General features: G+C 43.1%; 2 protein-coding genes across 3 annotated transcripts in view; one reads left to right on the top strand and one right to left on the bottom strand.

The window, feature by feature from the left end:
* The window catches only part of LOC105494282 (dynein axonemal light chain 1), a 58,418-nt gene extending 41,455 nt beyond the window's left edge, over positions 1-16,963 (top strand). For both annotated transcript variants that reach the window (XM_071099887.1, XM_071099888.1), the window contains exon 8: positions 9,516-16,963. In XM_071099887.1, the coding sequence (XP_070955988.1) occupies positions 9,516-9,556 (41 nt within the window). In that variant the 3' untranslated portion in view covers positions 9,557-16,963. The remainder of the gene's footprint in view (positions 1-9,515) is intronic.
* A 3,162-nt stretch (positions 16,964-20,125) lies between these two features.
* Positions 20,126-22,767, bottom strand: LOC105495814 (PNMA family member 1). The gene has a single exon (XM_011765632.3). The coding sequence runs from the start codon at positions 21,984-21,986 to the stop codon at positions 20,925-20,927; it is 1,062 nt and encodes a 353-aa protein (XP_011763934.1). The 5' UTR covers positions 21,987-22,767; the 3' UTR covers positions 20,126-20,924.
* Between the last annotated feature and the right edge of the window lie 214 nt (positions 22,768-22,981).

Below are 22,981 nucleotides of genomic sequence, written 5' to 3'. Positions count from 1 at the left end.
AATGGAATGAAATGGAATGGAATGGAGAATGGAATGGAATGGAGAATGGAATGGGAATGGAATGCAATGGAGAATGGAATGGAGAATGGAGTGGAGAGTGGAATGGCCTGGAATGGAGAATGGAATGGAGAATGGAATGGTATGGAGAATGGAATGGAGAATGGAATGGAATGGAGAATGGAATGGAGAATGGAATGAAATGGAGAATGGAATGGAGTGGAATGGAGAATGGAATGGAGTGGAATGGAATGGAATGAAGAATGGAATGGAGAATGGAGAATGGAATGGAATGGAGAATGGAATGGAACGGAGAATGGAAAGGAATGGAGAATGGAATGGAGAATGAAATGAAATGGAGAATGGAATGGAGTGGAATGGAATGGAATGGAGAATGGAATGGAGAATCGAGAATGGAATGGAATGGAATGGAGAATGCAATGGAATGGAGAATGGAATGGAGAATGGAATGGAATGGAGAATGGAATAGAGAATGGAATGGAATGGAGAATGGAATGGAATGGAATGGAGAGGAATGGAGAATGGAATGGAGAATGGAATGGAATGGAATGGATCGGAATGGAGAATGGAATGGAATGGAATGGAATGGAGAATGGAATGGAGAATGGAATGGAATGGAATGGAATGGAGAATGGAATGGAATGGAGAATGGAATGGAATGGAATGGAATGGAATGGAATGGAGAATGGAATGGAATGGAGAATGGAATGGAATGGAATGGAGAATTGAATGAAATGGAATGGAATGGAATGGAATGGAATGGAGAATGGAATGGAATGGAGAATGGAATGGAATGGAATGGAGAATTGAATGAAATGGAATGGAATGGAATGGAAAATGGAATGGAATGGAATGGAGAATGGAATGGAGAATGGAATGGATTGGAATGGAATGGAGAATGGAGAATGGATTGGAATGAAGAATGGAATGGAATGGAGAATGGAATGAAATGGAATGGAGAATGGAATGGAATGGAATGGAGAATGGAATGGAGAATGGAATGGAATGGAGAATGGAATGGAATGGAATGGAATGGAATGGAATGGAGAAAGGAATGAAATGGAATGGAGAATGGAATGGAATGGAATGGAGAATGGAATGGAATGGAATGGAATGGAATGGAATGGAATGGAAAATGGAATGGAATGGAATGGAGAATGGAATGGAGAATGGAATGGATTGGAATGGAATGGAGAATGGAGAATGGAATGGAATGGAGAATGGAATGGAATGGAGAATGGAATGAAATGGAATGGAGAATGGAATGGAATGGAATGGAGAATGGAATGGAGAATGGAATGGAATGGAGAATGGAATGGAATGGAATGGAATGGAATGGAATGGAGAAAGGAATGAAATGGAATGGAGAATGGAAAGGAATGGAATGGAGAATGGAATGGGGAATGGAATGGAATGGAATGGAATGGAGAATGGAATGAAATGGAATGGAATGGGGATTGAAATGGAATTGAATGGAATGGAGAATGGAATAGAATGGAATGGAGAATGGAATGGAGGATGGAATGGAATGGAATGGAGAATGGAATGGAATGGAGAATGGAATAGAATGGAGAATGGAATGAAATGGAATGGAATGGGGATTGAAATGGAATGGAATGGAATGGAGAATGGAATGGAATGGAATGGAATGGAGAATGGAATGGAGGATGGAATGGAATGGAATGGAGAATGGAATGGGGAATGGAATGGAATGGAATGGAGAATGAAATGGAATGGAATGGATTGGAATGGATTGGAATGGTTGGAGAATGGAATGGAATGGAGAATGGAATGGAATGGGATGGAATGGAGAGTGGAAAGGAGAATGCAATGCAATGGAGAATGGAATGGAATGGAATGGCATGGAGAATGGAATGGAATGGAATGGAATGGAGAATGGAATGAAATGGAATGGAATGGAGAATGGAGTGGAGAGTGGAATGGCATGGAATGGAGAATGGAATGGAATGGAATGGATTTGAATGGGGAATGGAATGGAATGGATTGGAATGGAGTGGAGTGGAATGGAGAGTGGAATGGAATGGAGAATGCAATGGAATGGAGAATGGAATGGAATGGAATGGAATGGAGAATGGAATGGAACAGAATGGAGAATGGAATGCAATGGAATGAAATGGAGAATGGAATCGAATGGAGAATGGAATGGGAATGGAATGCAATGGAGAATGGAATGGAATGGATTGGAATGGAGAATGGAATGGAATGGAATGGAAAATGGAATGGAATGGAGAATGGAATGGAGGGTGGAATGGAATGGAATGGAGAATGCAATGGAATGGAAAATGGAATGGAGGGTGGAATGGAATGGAATGGAATGGAGAGTGGAATGGAATGGATTGGAATGGAATGGAATGGAGAATGGAATGAAATGGAATGGAGAATGGAATGGAATGGAATGGAATGGAGAATGGAATGGATTGGAATGGAATGGAATGGAGAGTGGAATCGAATGGATTGGAATGCAATGGAATGGAGAATGGAGAATGGAATGGAATGGAGAATGGAATGGAGAATGGAATAGAATGGAATGGAATGGAGAATGGAATGAAATGGAATGGAATGGAATGGAACGGAATGGAGAATGGAATGGAATGGAATGGATTGGAATGGAATGGAGAATGGAATGGAGGGTGGAATGGAATGTAATGGAGAATGCAATGGAATGGAAAATGGAATGGAGGGTGGAATGGAATGGAATGGAATGGAATGGAGAGTGGAATGGAATGGATTGGAATGGCATGGAATGGAGAATGGAATGAAATGGAATGGAGAATGGAATGGAATGGAGAATGGAATGGATTGGAATGGAATGGAATGGAGAGTGGAATCGAATGGATTGGAATGCAATGGAATGGAGAATGGAGAATGGAATGGAATGGAGAATGGAATGGAGAATGGAATGGAATGGAATGGAATGGAGAATGGAATGAAATGGAATGGAATGGAATGGAACGGAATGGAGAATGGAATGGAATGGAATGGATTGGAATGGAATGGAGAATGGAATGGAATGGAATGGAATGGAGAATGGAATGGAGAATGGAATGGAATGGAGAATGGAATGGAATGGAGAATGGAATGGAATGGATGGAGAGGAATGGAGAATGGAATGGAGAATGGAATGGAATGGAGAATGGAATGGAGAATGGAATGGAATGGAGAATGGAATGGAGTGGAATGGAATGGAATGAAGAATGGAATGGAGAATGGAGAATGGAATGGAATGGAGAATGGAATGGAACGGAGAATGGAAAGGAATGGAGAATGGAATGGAGAATGAAATGAAATGGAGAATGGAATGGAGTGGAATGGAATGGAATGGAGAATGGAATGGAGAATCGAGAATGGAATGGAATGGAATGGAGAATGCAATGGAATGGAGAATGGAATGGAATGGAGAATGGAATAGAGAATGGAATGGAATGGAGAATGGAATGGAATGGAATGGAGAGGAATGGAGAATGGAATGGAGAATGGAATGGAATGGAATGGATCGGAATGGAGAAAGGAATGGAATGGAATGGAATGGAGAATGGAATGGAGAATGGAATGGAATGGAATGGAATGGAGAATGGAATGGAATGGAGAATGGAATGGAATGGAATGGAATAGAATGGAATGGAGAATGGAATGGAATGGAGAATGGAATGGAATGGAATGGAGAATTGAATGGAATGGAATGGAATGGAATGGAATGGAGAATGGAATGGAATGGAGAATGGAATGGAATGGAATGGAGAATTGAATGAAATGGAATGGAATGGAATGGAAAATGGAATGGAATGGAATGGAGAATGGAATGGAGAATGGAATGGATTGGAATGGAATGGAGAATGGAGAATGGAATGGAATGGAGAATGGAATGGAATGGAGAATGGAATGAAATGGAATGGAGAATGGAATGGAATGGAATGGAGAATGGAATGGATAATGGAATGGAATGGAGAATGGAATGGAATGGAATGGAATGGAATGGAATGGAGAAAGGAATGAAATGGAATGGAGAATGGAATGGAATGGAATGGAATGGAGAATGGAATGGGGAATGAAATAGAATGGAATGGAATGGAATGGAATGGAGAATGGAATGAAATGGAATGGAATGGGGATTGAAATGGAATGGAATGGAATGGAGAATGGAATGGAATGGAATGGAGAATGGAATGGAGGATGGAATGGAATGGAATGGAGAATGGAATGGAATGGAGAATGGAATGGAATGGAGAATGGAATGAAATGGAATGGAATGGGGATTGAAATGGAATGGAATGGAATGGAGAATGGAATGGAATGGAATGGAATGGAGAATGGAATGGAGGATGGAATGGAATGGAATGGAATGGAGAATGGAATGGGGAATGGAATGGAATGGAATGGAGAATGGAATTGAATGGAATGGATTGGAATGGATTGGAATGGTTGGAGAATGGAATGGAATGGAGAATGGAATGGGATGGAATGGAGAGTGGAAAGGAGAATGCAATGCAATGGAGAATGGAATGGAATGGAATGGCATGGAGAATGGAATGGAATGGAATGGAATGGAGAATGGAATGAAATGGAATGGAATGGAGAATGGAGTGGAGAGTGGAATGGCATGGAATGGAGAATGGAATGGAATGGAATGGATTTGAATGGGGAATGGAATGGAATGGATTGGAATGGAGTGGAGTGGAATGGAGAGTGGAATGGAATGGAGAATGGAATGGAATGGAGAATGCAATGGAATGGAGAATGGAATGGAATGGAATGGAATGGAGAATGGAATGGAACAGAATGGAGAATGGAATGCAATGGAATGAAATGGAGAATGGAATCGAATGGAGAATGGAATGGGAATGGAATGCAATGGAGAATGGAATGGAATGGATTGGAATGGAGAATGGAATGGAATGGAATGGAAAATGGAATGGAATGGAGAATGGAATGGAGGGTGGAATGGAATGGAATGGAGAATGCAATGGAATGGAAAATGGAATGGAGGGTGGAATGGAATGGAATGGAATGGAGAGTGGAATGGAATGGATTGGAATGGAATGGAATGGAGAATGGAATGAAATGGAATGGAGAATGGAATGGAATGGAATGGAATGGAGAATGGAATGGATTGGAATGGAATGGAATGGAGAGTGGAATCGAATGGATTGGAATGCAATGGAATGGAGAATGGAGAATGGAATGGAATGGAGAATGGAATGGAGAATGGAATGGAATGGAATGGAATGGAGAATGGAATGAAATGGAATGGAATGGAATGGAACGGAATGGAGAATGGAATGGAATGGAATGGATTGGAATGGAATGGAGAATGGAATGGAATGGAATGGAATGGAGAATGGAATGGAGAATGGAATGGAATGGAGAATGGAATGGAATGGAGAGGAATGGAGAATGGAATGGAGAATGGAATGGAGTGGAATGGAGAATGGAATGGAGAATGGAATGGAATGGAATGGAGAGGAATGGGGAATGAAATGAAATGGAATGGAGAATGGAATGGAGAATGGAATGGAGAATGGAATGGAGGGTGGAATGGAATGGAATGGAGAATGCAATGGAATGGAAAATGGAATGGAGGGTGGAATGGAATGGAATGGAATGGAGAGTGGAATGGAATGGATTGGAATGGAATGGAATGGAGAATGGAATGAAATGGAATGGAGAATGGAATGGAATGGAATGGAATGGAGAATGGAATGGATTGGAATGGAATGGAATGGAGAGTGGAATCGAATGGATTGGAATGCAATGGAATGGAGAATGGAGAATGGAATGGAATGGAGAATGGAATGGAGAATGGAATGGAATGGAATGGAATGGAGAATGGAATGAAATGGAATGGAATGGAATGGAACGGAATGGAGAATGGAATGGAATGGAATGGATTGGAATGGAATGGAGAATGGAATGGAATGGAATGGAATGGAGAATGGAATGGAGAATGGAATGGAATGGAGAATGGAATGGAATGGAATGGAGAGGAATGGAGAATGGAATGGAGAATGGAATGGAGTGGAATGGAGAATGGAATGGAGAATGGAATGGAATGGAATGGAGAGGAATGGAGAATGAAATGAAATGGAATGGAGAATGGAATGGAGAATGGAATGGAGAATGGAATGGAATGGAATCCACCAATGTAGAACTTGAATAGACAAAGCTACATTGTGGCTTTTTGGACCATGTACTGGCTGCAAACTTGCCTATTTTTGTTTCTCTTTGCTCATAAGCAAAACTTAGGGGTCTTTATTTATTTATTTATTTATTTTTGAGATGGAGTCTCAGTCTGTCACCCAGGCTGGAGTGCAGTGGCGTGATCTCAGCTTGCTGCAGCCTCTACCTCCCAGGTTCAAGCAATTCTCTGCCTCAGCCTCCTAAGGAGCTGGGATTATAGTCACCCGCCTCCACGCTCAGCTAATTTTTGTATTTTTAGTAGGGACGGGGTTTCACCATGTTGGCCAGGCTGGTCTTGAACTCCTTACCTCGTGATCCCCCCATCTCGGCCTCCCTAAGTGCTACAATTACAGGTGTGAGCCACCTTGCCCAGCCTAAAGCTGAGGGATGTTAAAAGTCTAAAATAAAAAAGACAGACAATACCAAATGCTAGTGAGGATGTGAAGCCAGTCTTATACCCTGTAGGATGGTAATGTAACTTGGTATAACCACTTTGGGAAATTGGCGTTATCTACAAAAGCTCTCCGCGTACATTCCTTGTGACCCAGCAGTTTCCCTCCTAACTACATACCCCAAAGAAAAGGGTGTGAATGTTTACCAAAAGACACACATGAGAATGTTCATAGTAGCGGTATTTTAATAGTTAAAAATTAGAAACTACTTAAATGTACAATATTCACGAACAATAGAATAGATAGATAAAATATGGCATAATCATACAATGGAATATTAAACAGCAGTAAAAATGAATGAATTACAGTTTTATGCTACATGGATGAATCATACAAACATAATGTTGAATAAAAGAAGCCAGACACGGGGTACATACTATATCATTCCTGTGGTCCTATTTGGGAGGGTGAGGCAGGAAGATTGCTTGAGTCTGGGAGTAATGAGCTGTGATCACACCACTGCACTCCAGCCTGGGTAACAGAGCAAGACCTTGTCTTTAAAAAAACAAACAAAAAACAAGGAAAATAAGATATGGGTGTTAGATATTAGGATAGAATATATCTTTTGTGGTTGTAGTGACTGGCAGGGGGCCTGAGGCAGTTTTGGGAGTTCTGATAATCTTTTCTTTTTTAAATCTGGGTGCTGGTAACTAGCTTGTATTCACTTTATGAACCTTTATCAATCTGTACATTATAATGTGTACACTTTGTATGTTGTGCGTCAATATAAAGTTCACTTGTCCCACAAACAAATGCTCAGAGGTGTACAGAGAGGTCAAACTATGCTCACTGCCATAAAGAACATATCCCTCTTGGAAGGCATCACTGAGGAAGAGAGGCACTGGGGTTTGTTCTTAATAAAGGGTAGGGTTTAGATGGAGAGTTTAGATGCAGAGTTAGATGGAGGAGAGTTGAGGAGGAAATTACAAAATGAAGGAACTTTAACCTGGGCACTGTGGCGTGCACCTGTAGATCCAGCTACTCGGGAGGCTGAAGCATGAAGATCCTTTGAGCCCAGGAGTTCAGATCCAGCCTGGGCAACATAGCAAGCCCTGTCTAAAAAAAAATTTTTTTAATTAAAAAAAAAAAAATTAAAAAAAAGAAGAAGAAAGAAAGTCTTAAGAGAAGAGGAAAGAAAAGGGAAAAAAAAATGAAGGCACTTTGTTAACCAGTAGGCCAGAGGTAAAAGTGTGCAAGATGAGTTTGGGAGACAATGAATTGATCTGGTTAGCTGGAGTGCAGGGTAAATGGCTAAAGAGTTAAAACTGAATAGTCAACTGGGGTCAGACTGGCTTCAAATGCTAAAACTCAGATGGGTGGCCCTTGGCCCAGTGAGAGCCAGAGATGTGCTTTGTTTCCTCTACAGTGATTCTTTTTTCTTTTTTCTTTTTTTTTTGAGAAGGAGTCTCGCTCTGTCACCCAGGCTGGAGTGCAGTGGCCGGATCTCAGCTCACTGCAAGCTCCCCCTCCCGGGTTTACGCCATTCTCCTGCCTCAGCCTCCTGAGTAGCTGGGACTACAGGCGCCCGCCACCTCGCCTGGCTAGTGTTTTGTATTTTTTAGTAGAGACGGGGTTTCACCGTGTTAGCCAGGATGGTCTCGATCTCCTGACCTCGTGATCCGCCCATCTCGGCCTCCCAAAGTGCTGGGATTACAGGCTTGAGCCACCGCGCCCGGCCGTGATTCTTTTTTCAATGTAGCCCTAATGTTCAGCAGTTGGGGGAGGTCATATAAAACGACAATTAGAGTAGTTCAGATTTTTAGCAGTACTGTGATTACACATTTTATTGTGGGATATGAGGAATATTTCTTTATGCTTAACATAGAAAGCTTTTTTTTTTTTTTTTTGGAGATGGAGTCTTGCTCTGTCGCCCAGGCTGGAGTGCAATGGCATGATCTTGGCTCACTGCAACCTCCGCCTACTGGGTTCAAGCGATTTGAAAGCTTTTAACCTGTACAGAACTTACTTTATTTTTCTGCTTGGTACTTGTTGGCTTTTTTTTTTTTTTTTTTTTTTTTTTGGAGACAGGGTCTTACTCTGCCTCCCAGGCTGGAGTGCAGTTGCATAATTACAGCTCACCACAGCCTGGATCTCTTAGGCTCAAGTGATCCTCCCACCTCAGCCTCCAAAGTAGTTGAAGACGACAGGCTCACACCACCATGCCTGGCTATTGTTTTAAATTTTTTGTAGAGATGGGGTCTTGCTATTTTGCCCAGGCTGGTCTCCAACTCCTAGGCTTAAGCGCTTCTCTCATCTGGCCTCCCAAAGTACTGGAATTAGAGGCAGTGAGCCACCATGCCTGGCCATAGGCATTTTTATTTGCGGTTTGGCAGTTATGGGGCTTAATATTCATAAGTATGCATACTAAACCATTTGAGAATTCTTCTGAGAAGCTTTTCAGAGAATTTGAAATTAAAGAGATTATTTTGTGAAATTATTTTTATTATGGCACACTTCATAGTATCTCAGAGTTTCTCAGGTTTTTCTTTTTTCTGAGATGAAGTTTTGCTCTTGTCACCCAGGCTGGAGTGCAATGGTGCAATCTTGGCTCACCACAACCTCTGCCTCCCGGGTTCAAGCGATTCTCCTGTCTCAGCCTCCCAAGTAACTGGGATTACAACCACCCGCCACCACACCCAGCTAATTTTTATATTTTTAGTAGAGACGGAGTTTCACCATGTTGGCCAGGATGGTCTCGAACTCCTGACCTCAGGTGACCCACCTGCCTTGGCCTCCCAAAGTGCTGGGATTACAAGCGTGAGACACGGTGCCCGGCCAGGAAAATATTTTCATCTAGAATTTTAGCAATTTTTTGAGAATAACTAGTAATAATTTTCTTTTTCATTTTAGGTACTCCAGTAATTAAAGGGGATGAGGAAGAAGATAACTAATGCCACGCTTTCCACTGTGTGTTAACTTATTTAAATGTCATAAGAACAATAGATAAATTTTATATAATTGTCTATTTTAAAGATTCTGTATGGGACAAAAGTTTCTTAAGATAAAACAGATCACTCATTCTCATCTTTTTTCCCCCCCTTAACTTATTCAGTGTTTCTTCCCAAAACTGGTAACGCCAACCTTATATATCCTATTCCTCTTTTTAGAAATCACAAATTTTCAATTTTTGTCTTCAGTCTCAGTTATATACTACGTAGCCCCATCTACTAAAACAAAACCTTTGTAGACCAGTCATTTTTAATAACAAAGGAACAAATGTTTTTTTCAGTTCATTTTTTTTAGGTTAGACATTTTAAAAGATATACATTTGAAAATTTAGAACGTTTTTCCTGAAGGTCTGTCTCTGTACAATTCAGAAGCACAAATATATCATGCCTTTAGCTCAGAAGGTAGTATGGTGATGGGAAGGGTTCCTCTTAGAAATACAGCAGGTCTGGAACCAAGACTCCAAAGTTCCATTGGAAAAGATATGTGAAAAAAGGAAAAAGTGGGATCTCAGAGACCTTCTAGTCTATATTATACTTACTTGTTTTTCCAAAAATGTGTACATCGTCAACTGGAATTTAGGTTGTTTTATATGCATAGCCACTTGAGTCATTGTGTGCAGTCAGTCGTTCTGTGATCTAAGTCAGTGATTAAAATGACTGTCATGATCATGTCTTTGACTGATAATGTGGCCATGTTACTCATGTGGACCTGGCCTTAAGCACACATTTTGGTTTTATAGTTCCTTATGTGTTTAAAGCATTAGTTATATTTGAATTCCTAGCCTAAATGCTAGCCATTGATGTATGTCAAAATTTACCCTAATGATTTGGTCTGGTGACCTTCAGTGTTGGGAAAAGTGACTATCATGGTTATAAGTAAGGGTATAATGAAACTTAGTATTTCAAAATCTATTTTTTGAGAAGTTCTAAGTTAAACAGCTCTTAAAATGTATTATGTACGTGGTTGTGGAAGGAAGAGAAATGTTTCATTATGAGATCCCAGGCAAATGGCAATATGTTTGAGGATTGTCTCCTACATAAAACAGTGTAGGCAATATAACCTCAAAATTGCAAAGCAATAGTTAGATGCGGAGGTTAGAATTTATCATGTAAACAAAAAATCTTTCAGGAAAATGTAAGACATTGTAGTCAGTAAGCCGATGAAGTCATAAGAGGCCATGGCTGAATCACTGTTAGATTGCAGAAAAGAAGTCAGGGGCCCTCTGCCAAATTGTGCCTAACGTCCCTCAGAGACTGTTGATTGTTCTTTCCCCATCTACTTGTGTGATTTTACTTGCATAAAATCACAGTGAAAGAGGGGAGAATCATCTTTAAAAAGTGATTGCATAAGTAGTCCTGGGTTTCAGAAGATTACAGCTATCATTTATATAGGAATTACTTGATTTTTCTAAGTCACTCTGATCAAAAGGGACCACTGCTTTGACAATCAACTCTAAATACAAACAAGAGAGGCCAGGCGCGGTGGCTCACGCCTGTCATCCCAGCACTTTGGAAGGCTGAGGCGGGCGGATCATCTGAGGTCAGGAGTTCAAGACCAGCCTGACCAACATGGCGAAACCCCATCTCTACTAAAAATACAAAATTAGCCGGGTGTGGTGGTGGGCGCCTGTAGTCCCAACTACTTGGGAGGCTGAGGCAGGAGAATCATTTGAACCAGGGAGGTGGAGGTTGCAGTGAGCCGAGATTGTGCCACTGCGTTCCAGCCTAGCAACAGAGCGAGACTCCGTATCCAAACAAACAAACAAACAAACAAGAGGAAAACTTGGTCTAACACCCTTTTAGTTTTCTTTTCTTTTCAGTCTGATAGAAAGAAACCTTATTCTACTCTAGCTGGTTCATGTATTCAAAGCCTTTGGACATTTCTTTTATGGACTGTAGGCAATGAGCCTTCATTCTCCTTGGTGATGTTTAAGTTCCATAAACTGAGAGGGAAGATGATCTTCTTAAAATTTGCACTTCCTCCAGTAGGCAAGCTTGAAGCCATGTTGATATGGATATGTTTTCTAAAAGTAACGCAGGAAGTGAATATAATAGGAAGTAAATTATTTCATATTGAATTTATTTGTAAAATGACTTAGAGTTTTGCTGTTTGTTTTTTCTGAATTCTGCAATGTAGAAACTGGTTTTCTTTTTACTTGTTTCTCAATGACTGTTAATTACAGGTAGTTCTCAGAGAAATGTAAGATACTTCTCTCTGTCCATTTCATGCAAAATTCATATTTAGTATCATTCAACAAATCTTTAAATGACTTCTATGCATCCCTGTTCATGGAACCCATGCCATTAGGAAATGGCAGTTGGGATGTATGAAGAAATGTAGGATATTTTCTCAAATCATTCCCTAAATTATCCTTTACTGCTGCAAATTTAGCTGATATAAATGCCTTTAGTTTATGCCTCTTGGATCATATATTTGACCTAGGTGGAATAGATTCTCTCTGTGCTTCCAGTTTATTAAGCCATTTTAGTGGATCATTTAAATTTAAATTTTTTCTATTCTGATTTTTTTGTTTGTTTGTTTTTTAAACAGAGCCTCAATCCTGAGTAGCTGGGACCACAGTCACATGCCATCATGCCCAGCCTATTTTGTATTTTTAGTGGAGATGGGGTTTCACCATGTTGGCCAGGCTTGTCTTGAACTCTTAACTTCAGGCGACCTGCCCACATTGGTCTCCCAAAGTGCTGGGATTACAGGCATGAGCCACTGCGCCTGGCCAAATTTCTTCTATTCTTGTAAGTGATGGTAAAACTCTGGAATCAGTTCAGTATTTTAGTTTTTCACAGCAAATTTGATTTTAGTCTACCAAGGAGTTTAACTTTTCTATGTTCCCTAACTCTAAGATTAGGGCTGTATTACGCAGACAGGCCTTAAAAGGTTTCTGTTTTCTCTGTTAATAAGAATTTGTTCCTTTAAAGCAGAGGATCAACCTTGGAACTATTAACATTTTGGGATCGATAATTCATTGTTGTTGGGAGCTGTCCTGTGTACTTATGATGTTCAGCTGTATCCCTGGCCTCTACCCACTAGATTCCAGTATACCCTCCTCAGCCATGACAACAAAGATATCTCCAGACATTGCCATCTGTCTCTTGGGAGACAGATGTTCCCACCCAGTAGGAGGGTGGGAACAAATTCTCCCTTAGTTGTGCTTTTTATACCAATATCACCTGTGTCCAGGGTCCATTTATTTTCAGTCTGTAGCCATGTGCCACTTGAATTGTTATATGAGAGAAGGTGATGTATTCAATAATCATGGATGGAAAGAAATGGTCACTGGTATTTTCTTTTTTGTAATGCTCATTTTTGTTGTTGTTGTTGTTGAGACGGAGTCTCGCTCTGTCGGCTAGGCTGGAGTACAGTGGTACGATCTTGACTCACCGCAACCTCCGCCTCCCGGGTTCAAGCAATTCTTCTGCCTCAGCCTCCCAAGTAGCTGGGACTACAGGTGCCCGCCATCATACCTGGCTAATTTTTGTAATTTTAGTACAGATAGCGTTTCACCATACTGGCCAGGCTGGTCTCAAACTCCTGACCTCGTGATCTGCCTGCCTCAGCCTCCCAAAATGCTGGGATTACAGACGTGAGCCACTGCAACCGACTGTAATGCTCATTTTCATAATTTTCATGTAATATTAGAAACTCAGGGCTGGAGGGTTCAACTTCTCTTTTTTGAAGCAGGGTCTCAACTTTTATTTCTAAGCATTCTTGCTTATATTAGGACAGTGATTATTAACCTACCTCTCTGTTTCTATCAACAGAAGCCAACTTTATGATAGATTCTGCTTTGTCTCTAAAGTTTAACATTTTGAGTGTACTTTAGAAAATAGGTCATCATTCTTTAAGCATCATTCATTGTCTAGTAATGCACATAATTTTGCAGACCATGGCAGTCATTAAATACAGAAAAATACTGTGTAAAATTTGATAATCTTATAGGAAAGTTAGCTGATATAGACATCAATTTTGGGTGTGATCAGAAGAATGTCTCCTTAAGATGACTGGTCAATAACTTGGTATGGTTACTGGATTCATTCCACATATAGTGGTATAAGGCACTTAAATGTGTTTCCTGATTGGGCACTGTGGCTCATGCCTGTAATCCCAGCACTTTGGGAGGCCGTGGTGGGCAGATCACTTGAGGTCAGGAGTTCGAGACCAGCCTGGCTAACGTGGTGAAACCCCTTGTCTACCAAAACTATAAAAAGTTAGCCGGGTGTGGTAGTGCATGCCTGTAATCCCAGCTACTCGGGAGGCTGAGGCAGGAGAATTGCTTGAACCCAGGAGGCAGAAGCTTCAGTGAGCCGAGATCATGTGACTGTACTCCAGCCTGGGTGACAGAGTCTCCATCTCAAAAAGAAAAAAAAAAATGTGATTCTTTTGTGGAAAGAGAAATTTGAACTTGAATAAGCACTTCTTTTGACACATTTTACCAGTGGTCAGAGCAGAATAAGGAAGAATAAGAAATGAATCTTGACTGTTGACTTATTCTGAGAATTGGTGATGTGTGAAGAGAGTTGGAATCTTCTACCTGGGTTTTTCTCAGGGCTAAATGGAAAAGCACAGGGCCCAGAAAGGTTGGAGTTAATCATTCACTTAAAAGCATTAGGAGGAAGTGTCAAAGCATCAGTCATGTATAGATTGTGTCTCTCTGACTACAGTCAGACCATCAATTCACTAACACCTTACATACTGTAAGTGTTAGTAAAGGAAGAAAACTGCTAAATTGCATGTTACCCTTTACTAGAAATTCATTCCTTTGGCACAGATTTTCTTTATTTGGGGCTATTTAATGTGTCTGTAAATAATGAAATATAAAAGCAAGATTCAGCGTAGCAGAGTTGGTGCTGCTTCTGACAAGGTAACTTGACCATATTTCTTTATCTTTGCTCTAACATGTGTCATATTGTTTTCTTTTTGTAAACCACAAAATGGGTGAACTTCCAAAAATCAAGGGTTATGTTTTAAAATCACGGAACTTTTAGAAATACCATATCTGTATCTCTATTCCTGCATTTTGTAAATCTGTAAAGGAAGAAAACTGAAAGGAAGAACTAGACTGAGTGTCTTACCTTTCTCTGGCCTAAGATAAACTGAGAAAACTTTTTACTTGATACTTGGAGAAGTCATTAACTGGATTCTAGTTAATTTCCCATATTGGGCAGTTTAGAGGAGACCCAGCCAACCAAATTATGATCTAGCAAATTTAACATGGGGGAGAGTAACATGGGGGAGAGTAAACTATTTTTCAGTAGATTTGCACTTTAAACTTATGAACTGGATGTTGGTGGAAAGGACTTCCATAGAGCAGATAGGTAAATATCTAGCCTGCACTTGGATGTTAGAGAATCAAACCTCACCCTTGCTCGTTCTAAACCCACATGAGTAGTTACTGTCTTCTGACATAATCAGAGTCAGGATTTCCCTTTTTCCCTACTTGAGTCGTCTTCCACGTCTGTTACATCCAAGATCATCCCTCTGGGGGATGTATCAAGTAGTTCTCCTACTCAGAATAGAAGCTTTGCGAATTATCGTTCCCACCTCTAGATTTTAAATGAATGTAGAGTTGTCTAACATTATGTGGGTGGGAGGCTCTTTGCCTCTGTGATCAGTAGGGTACCTGCCTCGGAGGTGCTACTGCCTAGAGGGGATCACTCCCATCAAAAGACTGGTGAGTTGGAAGCTAAGAGCACGTGTGCATAGCCAACTCCTCTCCCAGGCTGGCAGTTATGATTACGGGCATCATTCCAGAATCTTTGGCTTCTAGAACCAACTCCATTCTGAAGAACATTTTAACATCTATGAATACTTTGGTAATCTTTTATACACAGGAGTTTTGTAGCATGACTTTATGACTAAACTTATTGTGAATTAAGTTATTTAGAAATGTTGAGTTTCTGAATGTTATTTTGTGAAATGTTTTAAAATAGTAATAAATTGTGTTATTTTGTAAAAAAAAAAAGTATATTTTTGGTACATGATTATTAGTTGTAGCTAATATAGAGCAATTATATAAACTTCTAGTGATATTCAGTCCAAAGAAATTCAGCCTTTGGATAACATATACCATGCAGTTTGTGTGGGGGGTGTGTGTGTGTGTGCATGCACGTGAGAGAGAGCGAAAGACAGAGGTGTTTTGTTTTGTTTTGTTGTTTTTTTGTTTTTTTTGAGACAAAGTCTCACTCTGTCGCCCAGGCTGGAGTGCAGCAGTGGCACGGTCTCAGCTCACTGCAACCTCTGCCTCCCGTGTTCAAGTGAGTCTCCTGCCTCAGCCTCCCGAGTAGCTGGGACTACAGGCATGCACCACCATGCCTGGCTGATTTTTGTATTTGTAGCAGAGACGAAGTTTCACCATGCTGGCCAGGCTGGTCTCAAACTCCTGACCTTGTGATGTGCCCACTGCGGCCTCCCAAAATGCTAGGATTACAGGCAAGAGCCACTGCACCCGGCCAGAGGCGTTCATTTCTTTAGCTAAATTTTTTTTTTTAGTAGTTTTTTTTCTCCCAGGCTTGTAACTCTTCCTCAGTTCTTTGGGCACTATTTCAAATTATTAGGCTCCTAGAAAGAGTACTTCCAGGAACAGCAAGTTACTACTGCACTTGACTATTCCTAGTCCTCACCTGATTACCAGAAGGTATGCAAGGTAAAGGTTAGCTGATAGGCCCTGAGTTGAGAAAAAGGAATCACCAAGCAATATCAGTAACGTTACACATTTTGCCAGCACATTTTCTGTGCTATCAGCTAAAATGTAATTTTGGTCGCAAAATAGAGCTGTAGTGTAGTTTCTACTTCTTATTCCAGTTGTTTATGAGGATACATTTCTTGCTGCTGTCCTCCACTAAACAGCAGACAAATTGTCAGGTGTGGTGGCTCATGCCTGTAATCCCAGTGCTTTGGGAGGCCAAGGCAGGAGTTTGAGACCAGCCTAGGAAACATCGTGAGACCCCACCTCTACCAAAAAAAAAAAAAAAAAAATTAGTTCTGCCACCTGTGCTCCTAGCTACTGGGGAGGCTGAGGCAGGATTGCTTGAGCCCAGAAGTTTGAGGTTACAGTGAGCTATGATCATGTCACTGCAAGATCCTGTCCCTAAAAAATGGAAAAACAAAGACAAATTTCAATTTCTGAGCTTATAAAAAGAAAGCCTTAATTCAGATCATAAATATCCCATTGTTACTTTTAGTTCATTGTTTCCTAGAACAAAGGATGGACATTTAGGAGCCTGACACTGATTGATGTCATATATATGTAATGCATTGAATATATATGTATGCATGTAGATATATACAATTGTTTTATATAATTAAGAAGTCAGAATCCTAGGTGATAACTTCCCTCCTAAGAATGCAGCCAACTCTACATCTATGAAAAGAAGGTATATCCCTATGTTTAAGCTATAGAAGGATGTCCATAACATATTGGGCCAAAAAAAAAAAAAAAAAAAAAAACACCAAACACACACCCAAAAAAACAAAACAAAAAGACCCCAAAGAATCCTTATATACCTAATTTGTTTTTTTGTGCATCTGTGTGTGTGGTGTTTTGGTTTTTTTTTTTTTTTCGAGACAGGGTCTTGTTCTGTCACCCCAGGCTGGAGTGCAGTGGCATGTTCATAGATCACTGCAACCTTGAACTCCTGGGCTCAAGCAGTCCTCCTGCATCAGCCTCCTAAATGGCCTGGCTAATTTTTAAATTTACTTATTTTTGTAGAGACAAGATCTCACTATTTTGCTCAGGCTGGTCTTGAACTCCTGTCTTTAAGCCATCCTCCCACCTCAGCATCCCAGGTGTGAGCCACTGCACCTGGCCCATTTAAAAAAATCTAGCATGTGAGCCGGTTGCGGTGGCTCACGCCTGTAATCCCAGCACTTTTGGAGCACTTTCGAACCACGAGGTCAGGAGTTTGAGACCAGCCTGGCCTACATGGTGAAACCCTGTCTCTACTAAAAATACAAAAATTAGCCGGGTGTGGTGGCACACACCTGTAATCCCAGCTACTTGGGAGGCTGAGGCAGGAGGATCACTTGAGCCCAAGAGAGAGGTTGCAGTAAGCCAAGATTACGCCACTGCACTCCAGCCTGGGCAACACAGCAAGACTCCGTCTCAAAAAAAAAAAAAATGTAGTATGTGTGTATATGTGTGGAGTGGGAGTGTGTACATATATGTGGTGACTCGTTGGTGTTTGGTGGTGGGAGTGTGTGTGGGTGTGAGGAGAAGTGGGAATGTATGTTGAGGTTGGGAGAGTGGCATAGTGTACATGGAACGGGAGGAGGGTGTATGTTATCCTGGGAGTACTGAGGGGGAGATGTGAATGTGAATGTGTCCAGAGTGTGAGAGGTCCGCTGAGTGCGTGCCTGATGCTGGTGGGAATGGAGGGGAAAGTTATGTGAATGGTGGGTAGCGGGTGAAGACATGCCGAGTGTTTGTGGTAAGTGAAGCTGAGCGTATCTGTTGGGAACCAAGGCAAGTATGTGGAGATGTGTTTGTGACAGGAGGAAAGGGATGTACAGACGTGAAGCGAATATGTGCACCGAAAAATCTGGAAGAACATACATTACCCCTTATAAACTTGTCGAATGGCTCAGCTATAATTTTAAAACCTTATTAGGGAAAAGCTCACTGAACACAATATTCATGTAGTAACTTTAGATTCACTGAGGACCTCAAAAGATGGATATCTTCAATCACTGAATCTTTGCAGCAAAAAAAAACATGTTTTATAGCTGTATTTCCCTTTTTATATCTTCCTGTTATAAATGGCTGCTGTAAAATAAGCCGTCATTTTACACAGGTGTGATGAATTATAGTTATTTCTTCAGTGAAATAAAATGTTTAGCTGAAAAGTGATCTTTTTTTTTTTTTTTTTTTTTTTTTGAGACGGAGTCTCGCTGTGTCTCCCAGGCTGGAGTGCAGTGGCGTGATCTCGGCTCACTGCAAGCTCCGCCTCCCGGGTTCACGCCATTCTCCCGCCTCAGCCTCCCAAGTAGCTGAGACTACAGGTGCCCGCCACCACGCCCGGCTAGTTTTTCTGTATTTTTAGTAGAGACGGGGTTTCACCATGTTAGCCAGGATAGTCTCGATCTCCTGACCTCGTGATCCACCCGCCTCGGCCTCCCAAAGTGCTGGGATTACAGGCTTGAGCCACCGCGCCCGGCCAAAGTGATCTTAAGAGAAAAACATTGCCAGATAACCTCCTGAACCCCATTTCAAGATTTTCTAAAAAAAATTTGAGAAACAGGGTCTCACTTTATCACCAGGTTGGAGTGCAGTGGGGCGATCATGGCGCACTGCAGCCTCAACCTCCTGAGCTCAAGCAATCTCCCACCTCAGCTGCCTGAGCTGCTGGGACCACAGGCCTGTGCCACCATGCCTGGCTAATTTTTAAAAATGTATGTGGAGATTGGGTCTGTGTTGCCCAGGCTGGTCTCAAAATCTTGGCTTCAGGCAATCCTCCCTAAGTGCTGGGATTACAAGTGTGAGCCACCATATCTGGTCTCTAAATTTTTTTTTTTTTTTTTTTTTTTTTGAGACGGAGTCTCGCTCTGTCGCCCAGGCTGGAGTGCAGTGGCGCGATCTCGGCTCACTGCAAGCTCCGCCTCCCGGGTTCACGCCATTCTCCTGCCTCAGCCTCCCGAGTAGCTGGGACTACAGGCGCCCACAACCGCGCCCGGCTAATTTTTTGGATTTTTAGTAGAGACGGGGTTTCACCGTGGTCTCGATCTCCTGACCTTGTGATCTGCCCGCCTCGGCCTCCCAAAGTGCTGGGATTACAGGCGTGAGCCACCGCGCCCGGCCAAAATTTTTTTTTTTTTTTTTTTTTTTTGAGACAAGAGTCTCACTCTGTTGCCCAGGCTGCAGTGCAGTGGCGCAATCTCGGCTCACTGCAACCTCTGCCTCCCAGAGTGATTCTCCTGCCTCAGCTTCCCAAGTAGCCGGAATTAAAGGCACCCACCACCACACCCGGCTAATTTTTGTATTTTTAGTAGAAAAAAACTAGATGGCTCATGCCTGTAATCCCAGCACTTTGGGAAGCCGAGGCAGGTGGATCACTTGAGGTCAGGCGTTCCAGACCAACCTGACCAACGTGGTGAAACCCATCTCTACTAAAAAAATACAAAATTAGCTAGGTGTGGTGGCGCATGCCTGTAATCCCAGCTACTCAGGAGACTGAGGCAGGAGAATCACTTGAATCCGGGAGGCAGACGTTGCAGTGAGCTGAGATCGCTCCATTGCACTCCAGCCTGGGCAACAGAGCAAGACCCTCTCTGCCCTTAATAAAAATAAAAAATTTAAAAAAAAAAATAAACCAAAAAAATGTTAAGATGACAGCAAGAGGGGAAGGAAAAAAAAGGACTTGCCATTTAAATTCACATAGTATCATACAAAGCTTAAGAGTAAAATAAATGGTTTAATGACAAAGTCTTCATAAGAAAAAAGGACAGAGTTTACTTAGGCTAAAAATGTTTATACATGCCAGAAAAATGAGAAGACAACAGAACTTTTAAAATATTTTAATTTGTATATATAACTTCAAATTTAGAACACTCAGTATGAACAAGAACTATTCTCTGACAAAGATCTGAAATGGGGAAGTGAATTACTGTACAGGTGCATATCAACCTCTCCATGCAATTTACATCTGTATCTTATGCAATGAGAAACTGGTTTACACAGCTCCGTAATTGCAGTATTTTTTTAACACCCCATTTTGCAGTCTCAGAATACTTTTCAATTAAACTGATCGACATGTTTAAAGATGAGAAATATGATGTTTGCATTGTAAAGTTGAGTAATAGCTAATAAATGCACATTTCCTTCCATCAATATAAATCTGGAACTATTTATGGTAAAGAAAAATCTATCTGCGCTATCAGTAATCTAATAGTTCATACTTTTACTGAACACTTCCTGTGAGCCAGGCCCCGTAGTAAACATCTGCACATGCAATTTCACATTCAGTGTGGAATAGGAAGTGTCAGAGGTTCGTGTGTTTTTCACAACTGATTATGATGTCCATGATGACAGCGTGCACTAAGCGCTGTGTCCAGCCAACCCTTTACCTGGCACTTTAGCCAGCAAGACCCACTTGCATTGTAGCAGCTCACGGTGCTCGCTTGCACAATTTTAGAATGTTACATGAATACTCAGGCCTGACTAACCTTCCCCTCCAAAAAAAACAACAAAACGGAACAGGGCTAAGCCTTTACTACTCAGAGACACATCTGTAAGACCCCCACAGGGACAAGAAAACTAGCTGTGATCTAGGTCTGCACTAAAGCTGTCTTTTCTGGCACTCAGAAGTGCCCTTCCAGGCCTAACTGCAGAAGGGTGGCCTCAGCCTCCTCCTCCTCCTCCTTGGCTTCCTCCTCACGGATCTGCACCAGCAACTGAAAGAGGTTTGGGGCCGGCCCTTCCCCAGCCCCGGTAAGCCACAGCTGCCTTCGGATGGCCCCGCTGTGGTTGGCCCCAGCAATGACCTGCTCTAGGCGGGCCTGGTTCACGTTATCTTTATCAATGGCCCCCTTCTCTACCACCTTCTGTAGCAGAGGCTCCAGACGAATGACATAAGCAGACAATTTTTCTCCCGGGTTCTGATAAGTGTTCAGAAATTTGATCTGGGCATCCCTAGAGCTCTCAACGCTCCCAAACACCTGCTCAAGCGCCTTCAGGCATTCGGCAGTGGTTATCGCGGGGTTGTTGGACTTGAGGATGCGAATGACATCAGCGGCAGGGCCTCTAAGGCTCTCCATCAACCGCCGCCTCTTTTCTACATCGGACACCTGCCACTCCTCTAGGACCTCATTAGTGTGCTCCAGCCAGGGATCAAAGGTTTCCTCTCCAGGCCCTGGGATGTCCCTCCCCGAGAAAAGTGTCAGCCTCTTGTACCATATGGACTCAACAAGAGGCTGAATAACATTATCCAAAATATAGTTTAGCATCTCTGCTGGCATCTCTGGGCCCGGGGTCGGAGTAGGGTTCTGAAACCCAAGGACACGGGCAACATCTTGCACGGTCCACCCCTCTCTAGCTAGGAAGAGGTGCAATCTTTCTAAAAATTCAGCATCAGAAGTTGGGGGCTTAAACAACACTTTCCAGACCCCTCCTTTGCCCGGCATCTCCCTGGGGATCGCGGCGTAATCGACAGCGCCAGTGAGCTCTAATAAGGCTGCTTTCGCATTTTCTTCCCTCCAGAACATTCTCCCAAGCATTCGGTAGGGGACCTGGGGCATCGCTGCCTGGAGGGTCTCTTCGATTTCAGCCTCATCACAGTTCACTGGGATGCCCCAGACCAACAGAGCTCTCTGGGAGTTCACATCCATCCCCCGGCACCAGTCTTCCAACAGTGTCATCGCCATTTTCTCAACTATCAAGACGCCAATTCTACCAACAGACTGTGGCTCACCGTACTCCTGGCCTTAGAACAATACCAGACACTCCCACCAAGTAGGCCCAAGGGAGGTAGGCTTCATGCATTCACGACTAACAAAGACACAGAGTCCTGATCTCGCCCTTCTCTGCCCCCCCAGTCAGTCCGTAGGTACACTTGGAGCTGAGCTCGGGGACGCTGAGGAAGTCACGCGGCCGTCGCCATCTTGCGTCTGGGTCCGGGTCCGGTCGGGTCTGCCGCTTGCAGCCGGGCTGTCGCGTCGTCGTGCAGCGGGCAAGGAGCGAGGGCGGGCGGCGAAGGCAGGCGCGCTGGGCCGAAAGCAGCCGGGGTGTGGTCGCGGGGCGTGGCCGCTGGGCGCTCGCTGCGGCTCCTGGAGAGGATCGGGCGTTCGCGGTCGCAGCCTGGTCTTCCCGCGGGCGAGGAGCGGCCGTTTGGGAGACTAGCCAGAGGGAGAGACTGTGCCGAAGTCGCGGCGGCTGCGGGCCAGCGGAGAGCGGCTTCTTGGAGGGCGTGGGGACTCCTCTTGGCGGGCGCGGGGACTCCTCTGGGCGGGCGGCGAGGACGGCCGAGGACCAGAAACGAAGGCAGCAGAGGAGCAGGAAAGCCGGAGAAGCGAGGCTGGAAACAGCACAGGCAAGGGTGGGCAGCGGCGGCCGCGGCGGCCTGCAGCGGCTCAGGCGCTGCGCGGCTGCCCCAGCGTCGAGTCCTACCCGCAACCCGCTGCGACGTTACTGCTGCAGTGGAGGATGGGGCCAGCCCGCGAGCGGCGTCAGCCCCGCCCCGTCCCGCCCCCGCGGCGGAGCCGCTCGGGCGTCGCCATGGCAACGGCGCCCCAGCTGGCGCGAATCACGCCTGCTCCCGCGGCCCGCGGGGGGTCGAGCGGTTGCCATGGTGCCAGCGAGGGGCTCGGGCATTTGTTTCTCTGATGGCGCATTTCCTTTTTCATAATTTTCCATTTTAACA

Source organism: Macaca nemestrina, chromosome 7 (assembly GCF_043159975.1).
Source record: "Macaca nemestrina isolate mMacNem1 chromosome 7, mMacNem.hap1, whole genome shotgun sequence".
Classification (NCBI taxonomy): Eukaryota; Metazoa; Chordata; class Mammalia; order Primates; family Cercopithecidae; genus Macaca; species Macaca nemestrina.
This window is presented reverse-complemented; position numbering and strand designations above follow the sequence as displayed.